General features: G+C 45.4%; 1 protein-coding gene across 1 annotated transcript; it reads left to right on the forward strand.

The window, feature by feature from the left end:
* Positions 1–389: 389 nt before the first annotated feature.
* LOC143277415 (uncharacterized) lies at positions 390–16,586 on the forward strand. Its single transcript, XM_076582215.1, has 6 exons — positions 390–507; positions 2,253–2,449; positions 4,392–5,422; positions 8,245–8,399; positions 11,438–11,622; positions 14,782–16,586. Exons 1-6 carry the CDS (start codon positions 395–397, stop codon positions 14,955–14,957), a joined length of 1,857 nt encoding a protein of 618 aa, XP_076438330.1. The 5' UTR covers positions 390–394; the 3' UTR covers positions 14,958–16,586.
* The last annotated feature ends 2,548 nt before the right edge of the window (positions 16,587–19,134 follow it).

A 19,134-nucleotide genomic window follows, 5' to 3' on the forward strand; every position in this document is an offset into this window, starting at 1 on the left:
ATTGGCATGTTCTCATACATGCACACGCGCGTGCGCGGACACACGCGCGTGCGCGCGCGCGCACACAAACACACACACACACGTACACACACACTTCATGCATGCGCGTGCGTTCCCGTACACATGCACGCACGCATGTACACAAATGAGATGTTAAAGATATGCGACACAACTATATTTTCAATTTCCTTTTGTTATTTGGCGTTCTAATATTGTTCATTAAAAGACTTGTTTGAACTCAGAACATAAAGGGAAGATTATGTTCATTTTTCTCATTTTGAAAAGTCCCGTGCAGATGCTTTGTTTATAGTCATTCGTTCTTTTTGCAATATTCTTACTTTGTTGGTTCATGAACGTTTTGTGCAATTTGAGGTTTCCGGAACATTTGATGTTTATGCACAAAATGGCTGCGATCAGCAAAGAAGAATATCTGAAGCGGTATTTGTCAGGCGATACAAACAAGGAAAAGAAAAAGAAGAAGAAGGTTAAAGCTGTGAAGAAATCGAAGTAAGATTCACATATTTATGGTCTTGATTTACTTCTGTTCGTTAACATATTTTATGAAATATCAAGTCAATCATTCGAAACCGAAAATAACCCTTCCACGGAGTGACCGCAACCTAAACGTATAACCTGCGACGTTATCATTCGCTTACATTTACACCACGCTGAAAATTCTGATTATTGCTTTGGGAAGAGAGAGTGGTGGCATAAATTTCATCGGTTAAAGATTTCTATTTTAATTATGAATGAGCATTGTCGTGATTTTGCTGTCCACGTGGCCTTTGTTGTGTTAGTGTGTGTGTGTCACTGTGTGTGTGTGTGTGCACGTGCGCCACAGTCATTGTGTGTTTCATTTATGATTATATTGGATTAAGTACCTTGTCCAGTAGAATGTCTTAGATGTGAAGGATATGAGAAAAAGGTGTTAAAGCACTCTTAACAGCACTAACCAGATGAAGTGAGAACATTCATGAGAGAGAGAGAGAGAGAGAGATCGTGTCTGCCACTCTCATTCAGGAGAGAGAGAGTGTGTGTGTGTGTGATTGTGTGTGCGTGTGTGTATCACTGTGTGTGTGAGTGATTTTGAAAAAAAAAAAGATGCATTACTAATGTCTTTCATGATCAGATCGTAGGAGACAGGTGTAACCTTTTTAAACACAAGATTCCTTAATATTGAAATCCAAGGAAAGGTCAGTCAGAAATAAAATACACATTTGCCCGTTTTCAGTCATTCACTTCTCAATTTTCTGCCGTAAATCAAGTAAGAATCGTCACTTGACATTTAATCAAGTTAATCAATCTTATAATTTAATCAATCAATCAGTCAGTCATTTCCTTCAATGTCTGAAACACACAGTGCACAGAAATTTGCCTTCAGGATCATTATAAGAGAGGGACAGAAATTTGACAGAGCTCTGTTTTAAGACATCATCAAATAAGTCCTTTCTTCATCAGAATACACCGCATTCAAACCCATAAGTGAAGGAGCACTCCCTCACATGACCACAGTGAGGGAGGCAGTGAGGGAAGGATGGAAAAGAGAGAGAAGCAAGAACACTGCACAGTCACCATCACAGTAATTTGGTAAATTAAGTTTACAGTTTCTGGAAGTTGCGATTTGTTGGCAGTGCTTAGGCCTAGCGAATTGATCAGAATAGAAACACAATGAATGAGAAAAGACTTTAAAAAAAAAACAGGTAAATCACTAAATTCCTTGATTTTCTTTCCAATTGACCTCTGATTGATTCTGGAAATAGTAGACTGTTTCTTGTATTATGACATGATAAAAATTTGCATTAAAAACACTCTGTGATTTTGCGTTCCTCTTCTGGGATTGAATCTTTCTCTTAATCTGTATTAAAAAATATATACTTATTATTTTCTTTAGAAGCTCCTTCAAAAATTGCAGTTATAAATTGGTATCATTATTTTCAGTTTATTCTCATCCTGATCAAAAGAACAGAAAGCAAGACTCCATAAGAAATGGTTTACCTTATTTATTGATTTAGTAGCCATTTTAGTTTTACTTTAACTTTTAAATTCTGCTGTGTTTAGGTGTTCTACAGTTCTGCAACTCTACAGTTATTAGTAATACATGATACTACTTTTATTTTTCTGTTTTCTTTTACCATAAAATCTTGGTCATGTATGAGCCTTACTTGAAGTTTTGGTAATGATATCATGTCATGCATTAATGTTAGTGTTTTACAACTTTAGTTTAAGATTAAGTTTTGAAAGTATTCTGACAGTGTGCGGATCATCGATGATGACGTGGACATTAACGCCATTCCTTCGGGATCACAAAACGACAAAGAGGATGATCCTGAGGACGAGGCACCCACTGTGGCAGAGGTGGTGGACGAGCGACCCGAACACGTCAAGCGACTGGAAGCTTATCGCAAAGACCAGCGCTGGAAAGTGGTTGGCAAAGACAAAGAGAAAGATGGTGAGGATGGAGGGCGAAAGGGGATTTTCTAAGGTGGTATAGGAACCGAGAGACTAGAGGCATGTGTCTTTCTTCTTCTTCTTCTTCTTCTTCTTCTTCTGCTTTCGTGGGCTGCAACTCCCACGTACACTCGCATGTACACGAGTGGGCTTTTACGTGCATGACCGTTTTTACCCCGCCATGTAGGCAGCCATGCTCCATTTTCGGGGGTGTGCATGCTGGTTATGTTTTTGTTTCCATAACCCACTGAACGCTGACATGGATTACAGGATCTTTAACGTGCGTTTTTGATCTTCTGCATGCATTTACACACGAAGGGGGTTCAGGCACTAGCAGGTCTGCACATATCTTGACCTGGGAGATCATAAAAATCTCCACCCTTTACCCATCAAGTGCCGTCACCGTGATTCGAGCCCGGGACCCTCAGATTGAAAGTCCAACGCTTTAACCACTCGGCTGTTGCGCCCGTCAAGGCATGTGTCAAATCTATTTTCGTTGGACGCATATATTCTGACAGTGACAGTATAGTTAAGAAACACTCTATGGTGATTTATGATGAGTAGGTATGTTGTTTGTGATTGATAAACAAGTTGTTTGTTTTTTTTTCTTTAATTTTCAGCCAATATAAAATACGTAAAATAATGTATGCGTTCTTGTTTCATTTGTTGTAAATTAAAGACTGCAAATAAGATAGTGCCATCGTGAAGAAGCAAAGACTGCGACATTCACAGAGGGAGAAAGTGTGACAAGTCACGAGGGAGTGAGAACTTTCCTCTTCCACTCAAGTGGACCTTGAGTAAATGACAATAGTAAATAGGTGTGGAACTTAGTGGAAAAGATTATTTATGTACAAAAAAAAAGGGGGGGGGGGGTGGATGCCGTTTATAGCGTGTGTGTGTGTGTATAAAGAATTCTAAGTTGCACCAAAACAGGAATTTTTGGAGAAAGCCTGGAGGGGGGTGGGGGGGTGGGGAATCAATTTTTCTAATGCCTTTAGGAGTTACATCACTATTACTAGTAACAGGGCATGAACCATAGTGAGGAGGCAGGGAAAGTGATGTGTGTGTTGGGATGGGGGAGGGGAGGCACGGAAAGATTTGCTCTGAATCTCAGTTGGTAAGTTCTCCCCTTTGAGATGAACTTAAGATTTTCATATACGGACAATGTTATGTGACGGGACAAAAGTGTGTAAACATTGTATGTAATAATGAAAAAAACAGTATGCAACAGACAAAAAAACAAGTTTCAGTTTCTAGGAGGTGTCTTCTTCTTCTTCTGCGTTCGTGGGCTGCAACTCCCACCTTCACTCGTATGCACACGAGTGGGCTTTTACGTGTATGACCGTTTTTACCCCGCCATGTAGGCAGCCATACTCCGTTTTCAGGGGTGTGCATGCTAGGTATGTTCTTGTTTCCATAACCCACCAAACGCTGACATGGATTACAGGATCTTTAACATGCGTATTTGATCTTCTGCTTGCATATACACACGAAGGAGGTTCAGGCACTAGCAGGTCTGCACATATGTTGACCTGGGAGATCGTAAAAATCTCCACCCTTTACCCACCAGGCGCCATCACCGTGATTCGAACCCAGGACCCTCAGATTGACAGTCCAACGCTTTAACCACTCGGCTATTGCGCCCGGCAAGAAGGTGTCAAAATGTGCATCTTATCCATAATCGCTCCACCACGTCTATTAAAATAGATAATGGAAAAAACGAAGAGCGGATGCCTTACCCTTGCATAAACCCAGTGAGCCGATCAGGCCTTGAGGACAAAGTAAACTGCGATGTAGTTCATAAACAGAGAAAATGATATTTGGTCTTGTCCAATAATAAATTGTCCCGTTTTCACTACTGTAGTTTGTACTCTTATTTGTACCAGTCCCGTCGTTCACTTTTTATTTACTCATCAATCTATCTATCTATGTATTTTTTACAGATACAGCTGCAAAAGATTATGGAGTGATAGCATCCGGAGCCAGATCAAACAAAAGCCCCCACCGACACCACAGCTCTGATTCAGATGCCTCCCCTCCACGCCGAAAGCGACACGATTCAGATTCAGATGCTGCCAAGTCCGCGCCAAAGAATCGGCGGCATGATTCTGACTCGGATCCCTCTCCCGTGAGAAGAAAGCGTCACGACAGCGATTCAGACGCTGACGTTCCTCGTAAAAGTAAAGAGCTGAGAGCCAGCCCCGGACAGTCACGGTCGCCTCACGCCGGCGCAAAAGCAAGGCGGAAACGGCACAACAGTGACTCGGATCAGTCTCCTGCACGAAGGAAACCTGGCGGCGGCTCTGACCAATCACCTCCAAGAAGACAAGGACACAACAGTGACTCTGACCAATCCCCACCACGGAGACAGGGTAAATCCAAACAAACGAAGCAGTCACCTCCCAGGCGGAAAAGACACGAGAGTGGCTCAGACCAGTCCCCACCACGGAGACAGGCTAAATCCAAAGAAACTGACCAGCCTTCGCCCAGACACAAAAGACACAACAGCGACTCGGACCAATCCCCACCAAGAAGACAGCCCAAAGGCAAAGAAACCGACCAGTCGCCTGCCAGAAAGAAGAAAAGACACGACAGTGACTCCGACCAGTCCCCGCCGAGGGGAAAAAGGCATGACAGCGATTCCGACCAATCGCCTCCCAGGAAAAGAAGGCATGACAGCGATTCTGACCAATCGCCTCCCAGGAAGAGAACAGGGGGCAAAGGAGGAGACTCCGACCAGTCTCCGCCCCGACGGAAGAGACGCGACAGCGGATCAGACCAGTCCCCGCCTCGAAAAAGGAAGCTGGACAAGGACGGCGACCTCTCTCCGCCAAGACGGTCCAATAAAAATCAGGAAAACGACGCCCGTCCCGAGAGGACTCTGGGAGGAGCGAAAGCAGGCCTGTCGTCAGCGGCAGAGATGAAAATGGAGGCAGAGAAGATGAGGAAGAAGGAGGAGATGATGTTTTCTAAGGTCAGTGGAAAATTCTGTGAGAGCTTTGTGTTGTTGTTTTGATAGGTTTCTTTTGGACACTTGTTAATGATGTAAAGCCCACTTGTGGGTTTCATAGCTGTTGTACACAGAAGAAAAGAAAACTGTGTTTACTTCTGTATGAGCATGTACACATGTTCAGCATTCATACATGTGTGTGTGTGTGTGTGTGTGTGTGTGAGTGGCTGTGTGTATGTGTATGTATGTGCATCAGTGTGTGTGTACGTGTCTGTGTGTGTTTTATGTCTTTGCAGTTTGTTGAGTCATAGATATATGAGTATGTGTGTATGTTGGCTTGCATGTTTATTTTATGTTGTTTGTTATTGGCAGTTGTATATTGTGTGTGCACTTTTTTTTTGACTGTGTATAGTATGTTTGTTTGTGTTAAATGTCATTCTGTTGTGCTTCTTTCATTCTTCTGTGAACTTGTTTGTTTACAGTTGATGAATTGGTAGGTGTAATAACACAAGTACACATGCAGCAACACACATGTATACATTCACACACACACACATACGCACGCACGCCTATTTGTCTATCACATATATGAAAGGACATTAAATATGAAATACTACTTCCAGTACTACTACTTACTACGACACACCTGTGCACACACTCACACATGATATATGCACACATTACCTCACACTATGATGTGTAAGTTGTAATTGCATAAACATTCAAAATACATAGTCACACCTGATTCATTTACTTGTGAATCCAAGTTAAATGATAATTATATCATATCATATCAATATCAAGGCGTGCAGGCCTGACAAGGCCTTTTGCCCGCTTGAAGTGGGGAAGAAAAAGAGAGTCCCCACATATATCTGGTGCATTTTTCAACATTGAGTGCGCAATGCTTGAAAAATCAATAAATATGTAAATGAGTTTTGTATTTAAAATTTTTTAAATGAATATCAAGATAATTTTTAAATGTATTCACTGTTCCTGCGGAAACAACGTCTTGTGACAAATTATTCCAAACATTTGTTACTCTGTTAGTAAAGAAATGTGCAAATCTGGAAGTTTTTACTGAAACTTTTAATAGTTTGTAGGAATGGCCTCTTGTGGCACTGTTCTCATTCAATGTAAACAAAGAGTTTATAGTTCTGCTGTCATATAATCCATGTGACATTTTATACATCTCTGTTAAATCACCACGCAGTCTTCTATATTCTAAACTAGGTAACTGTACTAAACTTGAGTAGTAACACATCTTTCAGGACCACATGTTATCCCATTACTTGGGATTTGGTTTCACTTGAGTAGTACTCAAAGATTTTATAGGTCTTATTATCTGCTGTGGCCAATGAGCATTGATGGAGTCTCCCATCGGTCCGACGGATGAGTTGGCAGGCAGGCTTATCCGTCGGTGTGTGTCCTCATGTGGTAGAAGAGGCCAATTCTGGATGCGCAGCACTTCCCACAGGTGTTGGAAGGGAAAACGTCTCCAGAAGTTGAACCCTGCTTTCTTCACTCACACTTCTCCTTAATGGCCAGCGTTCTCATGTTTTCAAATGTCTTTATGCCACTAGAGCACAGCATCCTCCAGCGACAGCAGTCAAGGGCATCAGTTTCCCAGGAAGCGATGTCTATGTCACAGGCTTTGAGGTTTGTCTTCAAGGTGTCCTTGAAGCGCTTGCAGGGTCTTCCAAGTTCACAGTGGCCATACAAAAGCATCTTCGGGATACTGCTGTCTGTCATGCAGACAACATGTCCTGTCCAGCGTAGCTGGCACTGGATCAACATTATTTATATTTTATTTAACAGGCTCAAGAAGAATGACTTTTGCAGGAGTCTGCCAGTTTCTTTTCTTGTGTTATGCTGTTGCATAAAATCAGAAAACACAGCTCTGTCTATATTCTTTTTTTTTCTTTTCTTTCTTTTCTTTTTTTTTAATTCTTCTGAGACAAAGGATAAATTCTGTCCTGAAAATAGAAAGCCTTTGGATAAGAACATTTTCTATAAAACAACAAAACTTGCGTCATACTTAGTGATCATATTTCCAGTCGGTCCAGTGTGCAGCAAGGATGTCGACATAGTAACCCTGTTTCTCCATATCAGTTCATTGTTGTATTTGTATTGTATTTCTTTTTATCACAACAGATTTCTCTGTGTGAAATTCGGGCTGCTCTCCCCAGGGAGAGCGCGTCGCTACACTACAGCACCACCCATTTTTTTGGTATTTTTTCCTGCGTGCAGTTTTATTTGTTTTTTCCTATCGAAGTGGATTTTTCTTCAGAATTTTGCCAGAAACAACCCTTTTGTTGCCGTGGGTTCTTTTACGTGCACTAAGTACATGCTGCACACGGGACCTCGGTTTATCGTCTCATCCGAATGACAGTGTGTCAAAATATTTGCAGTCACGGTCACATGAATGTAAAGATATGCGAGGCATAATGATAAATAACAAAGAACACAGAATACCTCAGTATGGTGTTGATACAGAATTTCTTTCAGCAGGCAAAAAAAAATAATAAAAGAAATCATTTGAAGTCAGTGCATCACGATACGCTGTTATTTATTTATTTATTTTTTATTATTAATATTATTACTACCTTTTTAATATTATAATTATTATTTATTTATTTATTTACTTATTTATGTACGCCTATCTATTATTTATGCACCTTTTTTTTCTTTTTCTTTTTCTTTTTTTCAAGGCCTGACTAAGCGCGTTGGGTTACACTGCTGGTCAGGCATCTGCTTGGCAGATGTGGTGTAGCGTGTATATGGATTTGTCCGAACGCAGTGACGCCTCCTTGAGCTGCTGAAACTGAAACTGAAACTGTACTGTGCAGATCGACAAGGAAGCGCTGGGGCGTGACGCCAAAACGGTGTTCCGCGACAGGTCGTCGGGCAAGAAGCGAAACCTGGCCGCAGAACAGAAGGAGGAAGAGGAGAAGGCGAAGAGGAAGGAAGAGGAGGACAAGAAGTACCAGGAGTGGGGACAGGGGTAAGTCCTGTGTTGCTTTGTTGGTGGGTGTGTGGGTGTGGGTGTGGGGTGGGTGTGTACTTGTGCCTTTTTCTTCTTCTTCTTCTTCTTCTGCGTTCGTGGGCTGCAACTCCCACGTTCACTCGTATGCACACGAGTGGGCTTTTACGTGTATGACCGTTTTTACCCCGCCATGTAGGCAGCCATACTCCGTTTTCGGGGGTACTTGTGCCTTTGTGTTGGGGTGGAGGCGAGGGGTTGGGGGGAGGGGGGGTAAGAAGTACCAGGAGTGTGGACAGGGGTAAGTCCTGTGTTGCTTTGTTGGTGTGGGTGGGTGTGGGGTGGGTGTGTACTTGTGCCTGTGTGTTGGGGTGGAGGCGAGGGGTGGGGAGGGGGGGGGGGGTAAGTAGTATCAGGAGTGGGGACAGGGGTAAGCCCTGTGTTGCTTTGTTGGTGTGTGTGGGTGTGGGGTGGGGTGGATGTGTACTGGTACCTTCGTGTTGGGGTGGGGGCGAGGGGTGGGGAGGGGGTGGGGGGGTAAGAAGTACCAGGAGTGTGGACAGGGGTAAGTCCTGTGTTGCTTTGTTGGTGTGGGTGTGGGTGGGTGGGTGTGGTGTAGGGTGGGTGTGTACTTGTGCCTTTGTGTTGGGGTGGGGGCGAGGGGTAGGGGGGGGCGGGGATAAGAAGTACCAGGAGTGTGGACAGGGGTAAGTCCTGTGTTGCTTTGTTGGTGGGTGTGTGTGTGGGTGTGGGGTGGGTGTGTACTTGTGCCTTTGTGTTGGGGTGGGGGCAAGGGGTGGGGATGGGAGGGGGGGATAAGAACCAGGAGTGGGGACAGGGGTAAGTCCTGTGTTGGTGTGTGTGTGGGTGTGGGGTGGGTGTGTGCTTGTGCCTGTGTGTAGGTGTGGAGGTGAGGAGTTGGGAGGGGGTTGAGGGGGGCTAAGAAGAACCAGGAGTGTGGACAGGGGCAAGTCCTGTGTTGCTTTGTTGATGGGTGTGGGTGGGTGTGGGGTGGGTGTGTACTTGTGCCTTTGTGTTGGGGTGGAGGCGAGGGTGGGGAGGGGAGGGGTGGGGGGGGTAAGAACCAGGAGTGGGGACAGGGGTAAGTCCTGTGTTGCTTTGTTGGTGGGTGTGGGTGTGTACTTGTGCCTGTGTGTTGGGGTGGGGGTGAGGGGTGGGGAGGGGAGGGGTGGGGGGGGGGTAAGAAGTACCAGGAGTGAGACAGGGGTAAGTCCTGTGTTGCTTTGTTGGTGTGTGGGTGGGTGGGTGTGGGGTGGGTGTGTACTTGTGCCTGTGTGTTGGGGTGGAGGCGAGGGGTAGGGAGGGCGAGGGGAGTAAGAAGTACCAGGAGTGGGGACAGGGGTAAGTCCTGTGTTGCTTTGTTGGTGTGTGTGGGTGGGTGTGGTGTGGGGTGGGTGTGTACTTGTGCCTGTGTGTTGGGGTGGAGGTGAGGGGTTGGGGGGGGGGTAAGAAGTACCAGGAGTGTGGACAGGGGTAAGTCTTGTGTTGCCTTGTTGGTGTGTGTGGGTGGGTGTGGATATGTACTTGTGCCTTTGTGTTTGGGTGAGGGGAAGGGGGTGGGGGGGGGTAAGAAGTACCAGGAGTGTGGACAGGGATAAGTCCTGTGTTGCTTTGTTGGTGGGTGTGTGTGTGGGTGTGGGGTGGGTGTGTACTTGTGCCTTTGTGTTGGGGTGGAGGCGAGGGGTGGGGATGGGAGGGGTGGATAAGAACCAGGAGTGGGGACAGGGGTAAGTCTTGTGTTGGTGTGTGTGTGTGGGTGTGGGGTGGGTGTGTACTTGTGCCTTTGTGTTGGGGTGGAGGCCGGGGGGGAGGGGTAAGTAGTATCAGGAGTGGGGAGAGGGGTAGTTCCTGTTTTGCTTTGTTGGTGTGTGGGTGTGTACTTGTGCCTTTGTGTTGGGGTGGGGGCGAGGGGTGGGGGGGTAAGTAGTATCAGGAGTGGGGACAGGGGTAAGTCTTGTGTTGGTGTGTGTGTGGGTGTGGGGTGGGTGTGTACTTGTGCCTTTGTGTTGGGGTGGGGGTGAGGGGTGGGGATGGGAGGGGGGGATAAGAACCAGGAGTGGGGACAGGGGTAAGTCCTGTGTTGGTGTGTGGGTGGGTGTGTATTTGTGCCTTTGTGTTGGGGTGGGGGTGAGGGGTGGGGAGGGGAGGGGGGGGGGTAAGAAGTACCAGGAGTGTGGACAGGGGTAAGTCCTGTGTTGCTTTGTTGGTGTGTGTGTGGGTGTGGTGTGGGGTGGGTGTGTACTTGTGCCTGTGTGTTGGGGTGGAGGCGAGGGGTAGGGGGGGGACGGGGATAAGAAGTACCAGGAGTGAGACAGGGGTAGTTCCTGTGTTGCTTTGGTGTCTGTCTGAATGTGTGTGTGTGAGTGTTCTGTGTGTGTGTGTGTGTGTGTGTGTGTGTGTCACTCTGTGTGTGTGTGTTTGTGTGTGTGTGTTAGTGTTTGCAAGTCTGAGCATGTATTCATTTTGAATCAGTGTGATTCACATTATGCATTGTTTATGGGTTTAACACCTCAAATAAACTTTCTCCTGTTGGAGACAATAAAGTATTCCGTATTGTATTCCGTGTTGTTGTTTGTTTTTCAGTTGATCAGTTTTATTTTTAGTCTTTTATATTTTTTCCCCCTCACCTCTTTCATTCCCACGTCGTATGCCTGAGTGTGTACGAGTGCGTGCATTGAAATCTGATTGAATGACACAGGAAACGAATGATGAGCGCCCAGTGGCAGCCGTCAGTCGGCTCTACCCAGGGAGGAGGCAGCCTGTTGTGCAAATGACCCTGTGTTTGTAAAGCGCTCAGAGCTTGGTCTCCAATCGAATAATAGAGGCTGTCTATAAGTATCCATATAAATCAGTGACTCCGTGTTTGTACAGCACTTAGAGCTTGATCCTACGGAGGATAGGGGTAGTATAAGTATCCATATCAACGTATGACTATGTACAGCGCTAAGAGCTTGGTCTCTGACCGGAGGATAGGCGTTTGTATAAGTATCCGTATCCTTCACCATCACCAATCCTTCTCCCTTCTCCCCTCCCCCCAGACTGAAGCAGAAGGAGCTGCGGGAGCAGGCGGCGCAGGACTACCTGCACGAAGCGTCCAAGCCGCTGGCGCGCTACAAGGACGACGAGGATCTGGATCAGATCATGCGCGACCTGGACAGGGAGGGGGACCCTATGGCCATGTTCCTCAAGAAGAAGAAGGGCAAGAAGGAGGAGACTGGCAATGGTGGGTGTGGTCAGGGAGTGTGTGTGTGTGTGTAGGGGGGTGGGGTGGGGGGTGGAGTGGGAGGAGGGTAGGAGGGTGGGGGGGGGTATGTGTGTGGGTGGGTGGGTGTGTTTTCATGTGTGTCTGTGTGTGTGTTTGTGTCTGTGTGTGTGTGTTTGTATTCATGCGTGTGTGTGTGTGTGTTTGTATGTGTGTGTGCAAGCAAGTGTTTGTGTGTGTGTCTGTGTGTTTGTGTTCATGTGTGTTGTGTCGGGGAGTGTGTGTGACTGGCAATGGTGGGTGTGTCAGGGAGTGTGGGGGGGCGGGGGAGGAGGGGTGGAGGGTAGGGGAGGGTGTATGTGTGTGGGTGGGTGGGTGTGTTTTCATGTGTGTGTTTGTGTCTGTGTGTGTGTTTGTATTCATGCATGTGTGTGTGTTTGTATGTGTGTGTGCAAGCAAGTGTTTGTGTGTGTGTGTTTGTGTTCATGTGTGTTGTGTCGGGGAGTGTGTGTGACTGGCAATGGTGGGTGTGTCAGGGAGTGTGAGGGGGGGGTGAGGGGTGAGGGTAGGGGGGGTGTATGTGTGTGGGTGGGTGGGCGTGTTTTCATGTGTGTCGGTGTGTGTGTTTGTGTGTTTGTATTCATGTGTGTGTGTGTGTGTTTGTATGTGTGTGTGCAAGCAAGTGTTTGTGTGTGTGTGTGTGTTTTTGTGTTCATGTGTGTTGTGTCGGGGAGTGTGTGTGTGTGTGTGACTGGCAATGGTGGGTGTGTCAGGGAGTGGGGGGGAGGGGGAGGGTGGAGGGTAGGGGGGGTGTATGTGTGTGGGTGGGTGGGTGTGTTTTCATGTGTGTGTTTGTGTCTGTGTGTGCGTTTGTATTCATGCGTGTGTGTGTGTTTGTATGTGTGTGTGCAAGCAAGTGTTTGTGTGTGTGTGTGTGTGTGTGTTTGTGTTCATGTGTGTTGTGTCGGGGAGTGTGTGTGACTGGCAATGGTGGGTGTGTCAGGGAGTGGGGGGGGGATGGTGGAGGGTAGGGGGGGTGTATGTGTGTGGGTGGGTGGGTGTGTTTTCATGTGTGTGTGTTTGTGTGTGTGTGTTTGTATTCATGCGTGTGTGTGTGTTTGTATATGTATGTGCAAGCAAGTGTTGGTGTGTGTTTGTGTTCATGTGTGTTGTGTTGGGGAGTGTGTGTGTCGAGGGGGTGTGGGGGAGTTGTATGTGTGTGTTTGCATTCATGTGTGTGTGTGTGTGTGTGTGCGTGTGAAAGTGATGGATTTTTTTTTTTTTTAAGACACTCAGCTGCCAATACAGAGAGTCCATGAGAGTGTGGGTTCGAATCCCGCTCTCGCCCTTCCTCCCAAGTTCGACTGGAAAATCAAACTGAGCGTCTAGTCTTTCAGATGAGAACGATAAACTGAGTTCTCGTTTGCAGCATGCACTTGGCGCACTGAAAAAGAACGCATGGCAACAAAAGTGTTGTCCTCTGGCAAAATGATGCAAAGAGAAATCCATTCTCATAGGTATATAAGCATGCCACTCAAGGCCTGACAAGCGCGTTGGGTTATGCTGCTGGTAGGGAACTGCCTAGCAGATGTGGTGTAGCACATATGGATTTGTCCGAACGCAGCGACGCCTCCTTCAGAAAGTGAAATTGAAACTGATGGGGTTTTGTTTGGGACGTATCTTCTTCTTCTTCTTCTTCTGCGTTCACTCGTATGCACACGAGTGGGCTTTTACGTGTATGACCGTTTTTACCCCGCCATGTTGGCAACCATACTCCGTTTTTGGGGGTGTGCATGCTGAGTATGTTCTTGTTTCCATAACCCACCAAACGCTGACATGGATTACAGGATCTTTAACGTGCATATTTGATCTTCTGCTTGCATATACACACGAAGGGGGTTCAGGCACTAGCAGGTCTGCACATATGTTGACCTGGGAGATCTTAAAAATCTCCACCTTTACCCACCAGACGCCGTCACCGTGATTCGAACCCGGGACCCTCAGATTGACAGTCCAACGCTTTAACCACTCAGCTATTGCGCTCATCGTTTGGGACGTATAATGCATGTTGTTTCGTTCATAGGTTTTCACCCCTGATTTGGTTTTCTCAAGTGAGCTACATGACAAACAGGAGTAATAAGAATGTGTGTGTGTGTGTGTCTGTCTGGGTGTGTGTGTGTGTGTGTTCATGTGTGTGTGTGTGTAAGTGATGGGTTTTTGTTTGGGAAATACGCATATTGTTTCGTTTATGGAAGGTTTTCATCCCTGGTTTGGTCTTCTCAGGTGAGCTTCACCACAAACAGTAGGACCAAGAATGCTTGCATGCGTGTGTGTGTGTGCGTGCATGTGTGTGTGTGTGTGTGTGTGTTCACAGTAAACTTTTACAAAAATACCACACTGCCCCGAAACTTTTGCCAGGTTGAACAGCTTACCAACAGCAGTGAATTGATTAGGCATGTTTTATCCCCAATCTGATTTCTTAAAAGGCAGAGAGCCTACCAAGTGCGAAAACAGACAAGAGAGGCAAGGCCTTCAAGACTCACTTGTGACACACTTTAAAAAAAAAAAAAAAAAAATCCAAGCTTTTTATGTATTGAGTATAATTTCAAAATGTAATGTTTAAGATGAGAAAGATCAGTTTAAAGCAATTTAAGCCCCCTAGCATTAATTACAGAGTAATTTCCCTTTTTTACTATCTGCACCAAAATGTTTGCAAAATAAATAAAACTTCCATGCTTCGCAAAACATGTTCCTGTTTGAACAAAAAATGATAATAATGACTGCTCTTGTTGTTGGGTCAGAATATCAGATCAAAGTGCCAAGTTCAGAGACTACAAAAAATATAAATATAACAGTAAATGCAGTTTGCATATAATTAGGCTTCATTTTTTAATTTTTCTGTGCCCATCCCAGAGGTGCAATATTGTTTTAAACAAGATGACTGGAAAGAACTGAATTTTTCCTATTTTTATGCCAAATTTGGTGTCAACTGACAAAGTATTTGCAGAGAAAATGTCAATGTTAAAGTTTACCACGGACACACACACACACACACACACACACAGACAACCAAACACCGGATTAAAACACAGACTCACTTTGTTTACACAGGTGAGTCAAAAGTAAAAAAAAGTATTCAAGGTTATCATCTCAGTCTTTTTTGCTCCCGTTCTGTTGCAGAGAAACCTCGCTATCGGGGACCCCCTCCGCCCCCAAACCGCTTTGGCATCATGCCAGGCTATCGCTGGGACGGCGTGGACCGCTCCAACGGCTTTGAGAAACAGATCTTCACCAAGATGTCCGAGCAGAAGGCCGTCAAGGAACACGCCTACAAGTGGAGCACAGAGGATATGTGAATCGTTGACTGCTTACTGGGGGGTTTATCCTGTGTTGTGTACCTCTTGTGTGTGTGTGTGTGTGGTATATTTGGGGGTGTGTGAGAGAGACAGGGTGTACTTTCTTTCTCTCTGTATATATAGATATATGGGTGATGATCAAGGGGGGTGTGTGTAGCATATGCGGATGTGAAGATTGTGTGTAATGAACGTGTTTCATGGATGTGGGAGATTGTGTGTAATGAATGCATGTGTAATGAATGCGTGTGTTTCATGGATGTGTGAGATTGTGTACCATGAATGTGTGTCTAGCATGGATGTGGGAGATTGTGTGTAATGGACACATTTATTTCATGGATGTGGGAGATTGTGTAAAATGAATGTGTGTGTAGCATGGATGTGAGAGATTCTGTGTAATGAACGCATTTCATGGATGTGGGAGATTTGTGTGTAATGAATGTGTGTTTCATGCATGTGGGAGATTTTGTGTAATAACGTGTGTGTGTAGCATGCACAAGGGAGAATGTGTAATGAATTATGTTTAACGGATGTGGGAGATAGTGAGTAATGAACAGTCTTGATGTACACAAGCATGACCGTGTTTGTGTGGGAGGGCGTTTCCCTGATCCTCAACACATCATTTGCAGAGGGGACTTTTTTTTTTCTTTTTTTTTTGATACACATGCGCATACATACAATCTTGTCTGCCATTAGGATTCTTGGTACAGCAGTTCGTTTACCATTTGTCTTTTGTGAAGGACTATAACTCAAAGACTTGGAGGAAGGATTACACTGGCTCTTTGAGCTGCAGCCTTGGGGGCTAGCTGGCCTTTGGGAACCATCCCCAACATGCCGACTGGCGCAATAGCCGAGTGGTTAAAGCGTTGGACTGTCAATCTGAGGGTCCCGGGTTCGAATCACGGTGATGGCGCCTGGTGGGTAAAGGGTGGAGATTTTTCCGATCTCCCAGGTCAACATATGTGCAGACCTGCTTAGTGCCTGAACCCCCTTTGTGTGTATATGCAAGCAGAAGAAAACGGAGTATGGCTGCCTACATGGTGGGGTAAAAACGGTCATACACGTAAAAGCCCACTCATGTGCATACAAGTGAACGTGGGAGTTGCAGCCCACGAACGCAGAAGAAGATCCCCAACATGCCGACTGTCCTGAAGCTCTCTTGGCCGAGAGAGGGGGGTGTAACTCAGGCAAGACGCTGTTCATTTCAATCAAATTCTGGCCCAGATAGTCCGAACAGCAGTTGCCTGCTCTACCGGTCTGATGGTTATAGTTGGACACAACCAACTATGTACAGTAGTTCCAGTGGAGACCGTTTGGAATACTTTGCTGCATTTGTTTATGAATACAATATGTGAGATGGACAGTATTTTAAAAGTACATGAAGTATTTTAAGTTATAGAGTAGCATTAGCTGTCTTAATTAAACGGTGACCTTAGTGATCGAAAGGGTTTACTTGAGCTGTAAACATTTCAAAGACTCGAAAGATGTAGCTAGATATATTGATCATGTTTATGTCTGTGAGAGAGAGAAAGGATTGTACCAAATTTGTGTTGATCTCCTGATTTTAATGCTGTTGCTGTGAGTAAATGTTTTAACAGTTGTGATCTTCAATTCCCGTGTATGGTTTTGTATATTTATGAACTTATATTTCCGTTACATCTGTCATAATTTCTTTTCTCTGTGTGTGTGTGTGTGTGTGTATGAGTGTTTATTTTTTTAGTTTCTGTGGAAGAATGGACACCACAGGCAGACAACAGATACTACTATTGATTCTTCACATTCATATCCACTTAACCCCATGCAGTCATAAATCTGCAGCTTGGGTTCTGTGTGTGTGTGCGTGTGTGTGTGTCCATGTGTATATGTCACTGTGTGCATGACGGGTGCAATAGCCGAATGGTTAAAGCGCTGGACTTTCAGTCTGAGGTTCCTGGGTTCGAATCTCGGTGCATCTGGTGGGTAAAGGGTGGAGATTTTTCCGATCTCCCAGATCAACATATGTGCAGACCTGCTAGTGCCTGAACCCCCTTCGTGTGTATGTGCACGTTAAAGATCCTGTAATCCATGTCAGCGTTCGGTGGGTTATGGAAACAAGAATATACCCAGCATGCACACCCCCGAAAACGGAGTATGGCTGCCTACATGGCGGGGTAAATAAAAAACAAACACGTAAAATGTTACATGTTTGTCTGAGTGTGTATGTGTGTGCCTCTGAAATCTGATTGAATGACACAGGAAACAAATGATGAGCGCCCAGTGGCAGCCGTCAGTTGGCTCTACCCAGGTCGGCAGCCTGTGGTGCAAATGTCCCCGTGTATGTAAAGCGCTTAGAGCTTGGTCTCTGACCGAGGATAGGTGCTATAGAAGTATCCACATCAATCAGTCAATCAATCATGTCTGCATGCTTGTATGGTGTAGTGTACATGTGTGTGTCCGTGTATGCATGCATGCATGCTCTCACACAAGTACTTGTGTGTTGATATGCATGTGCAAGAGTGCGTGTGAGCATGAGTGTATGTTTGAGCATATGCATATATGTATGTGAATGTGTGTTCTTGAACATGCATCATTTCTGTCCCCCTTAGCCACCCGTTCTTATGGAAATGGTCAACAGATATTGTTCAGTACATTAATTCGCAACTCAAACGATGAATGGAAATAACTTCAGTCCACAGTTCTTTTTCCCCTCATCTACAGGGTCAACTTCAAACCAATCAGCGACAGGTCTGCACAGATGCTACTTCTTCTTCTTCTGCATTCACTCACATGCACACGAGTGGGCTTTTACGTGTATGACCGTTTTTACCCCGCCATTTAGGCAGCCATACTCCGTTTTCGGGGGTGTGCATGCTGGGTATGTTCTTGTTTCCACAACCCACCGAACGCTGACATGGATTACAGGATCTTTAACGTGCGTATTTGATCTTCTGCTTGCATATACACACGAAGGGGGTTCAGGCACTAGCAGGTCTGCACATATGTTGACCTGGGAGATTGTAAAAATCTCCACCCTTTACCCACCAGGCGCCGTCACCGTGATTCGAACCCGGGACCCTCAGATTGAAAGTCCAACACTTTAACCACTCGGCTATCGCGCCCATCGCACAGATGCTACAACTTTGAAACACTGTTCCTCTTCCTTTATTTTGCCATGTGTTCACCTGCAGATGTATATATATATATATATATATATATATATACAAACACATAATAAAACACTGTATCAATGTATGATTACATACCAAAACAAATCTGTTGCGTGCATAGCTTCAGCATACAGATCATGATCCACTTCCAAAGTTCAAAATGTGACTTTGCCACCACTTCCAATGTTTTCTCTAATACCCCCCCACACCCCCACCACCACCACTGCTCCCCTCCTCACAAACACACAAAAAGGAAACTCCCTCAGGAAGTGGAGGAGGCGGCGGGTTGGCGTTGTTGAGAGGGCCAGGAGTAGAGGACCCAGAGTGTCAGCCAATCGATTGCGATCGCGCCTTAATTTTAGCATGACTGCCCGATTGAACTACATAATTATGTGACCTGGTTAAGACATAATTTGACAAAAAACAAGAACGCCAGAGAATCAACAGACAGACGGAAAATACGAAAAAACTTAACCATATGAAGAGCACAGGAACAGGAGTCATGATGGCTGCCGGAAAAAGAGAGGGTGCTAGCTAGCAGGACAAAGGGGAGGTTACCTACTTCCGGGAGGTTATCGGCCATAGTTGCTTTCGTTTTCTCCGCACAGGCGGATAGTAGTTTGCACAGGACAGGAATGTCAGACCCCTGCCGGAGTCTGCACTGGTTGGGTCACGGTTAAGTATGTGTAATTAAAGCCCAGTTTCTTCCATTCTGACTGCAGCAAGCAAGGACAAGGCAAACAGTACAAAGGCTGGTGATGATGATTTATTAACATTTTTACACTGCCAGAGCCTAGAATTGAAGCTATTTAGGCAGTAAAAATTGGTGACAATTCCAACCTTAACACTTAGAAAGGTCCTGGGGGACATTTGTCATTATTCTATCCTGGTGGGTTTTTGTCATTATTCTATCCTGGTGGGTTTTTGTCATTATTCTATCCTGGTGGATTTTTGTCATTATTCTATCCTGGGGAATATTTGTCATCATTCTCCAGACCCTTGCATTCATCCTCACTCATACTATGACAACAATA

This window comes from Babylonia areolata, chromosome 34, assembly GCF_041734735.1.
Source record: "Babylonia areolata isolate BAREFJ2019XMU chromosome 34, ASM4173473v1, whole genome shotgun sequence".
NCBI classification, from domain to species: domain Eukaryota; kingdom Metazoa; phylum Mollusca; class Gastropoda; order Neogastropoda; family Buccinidae; genus Babylonia; species Babylonia areolata.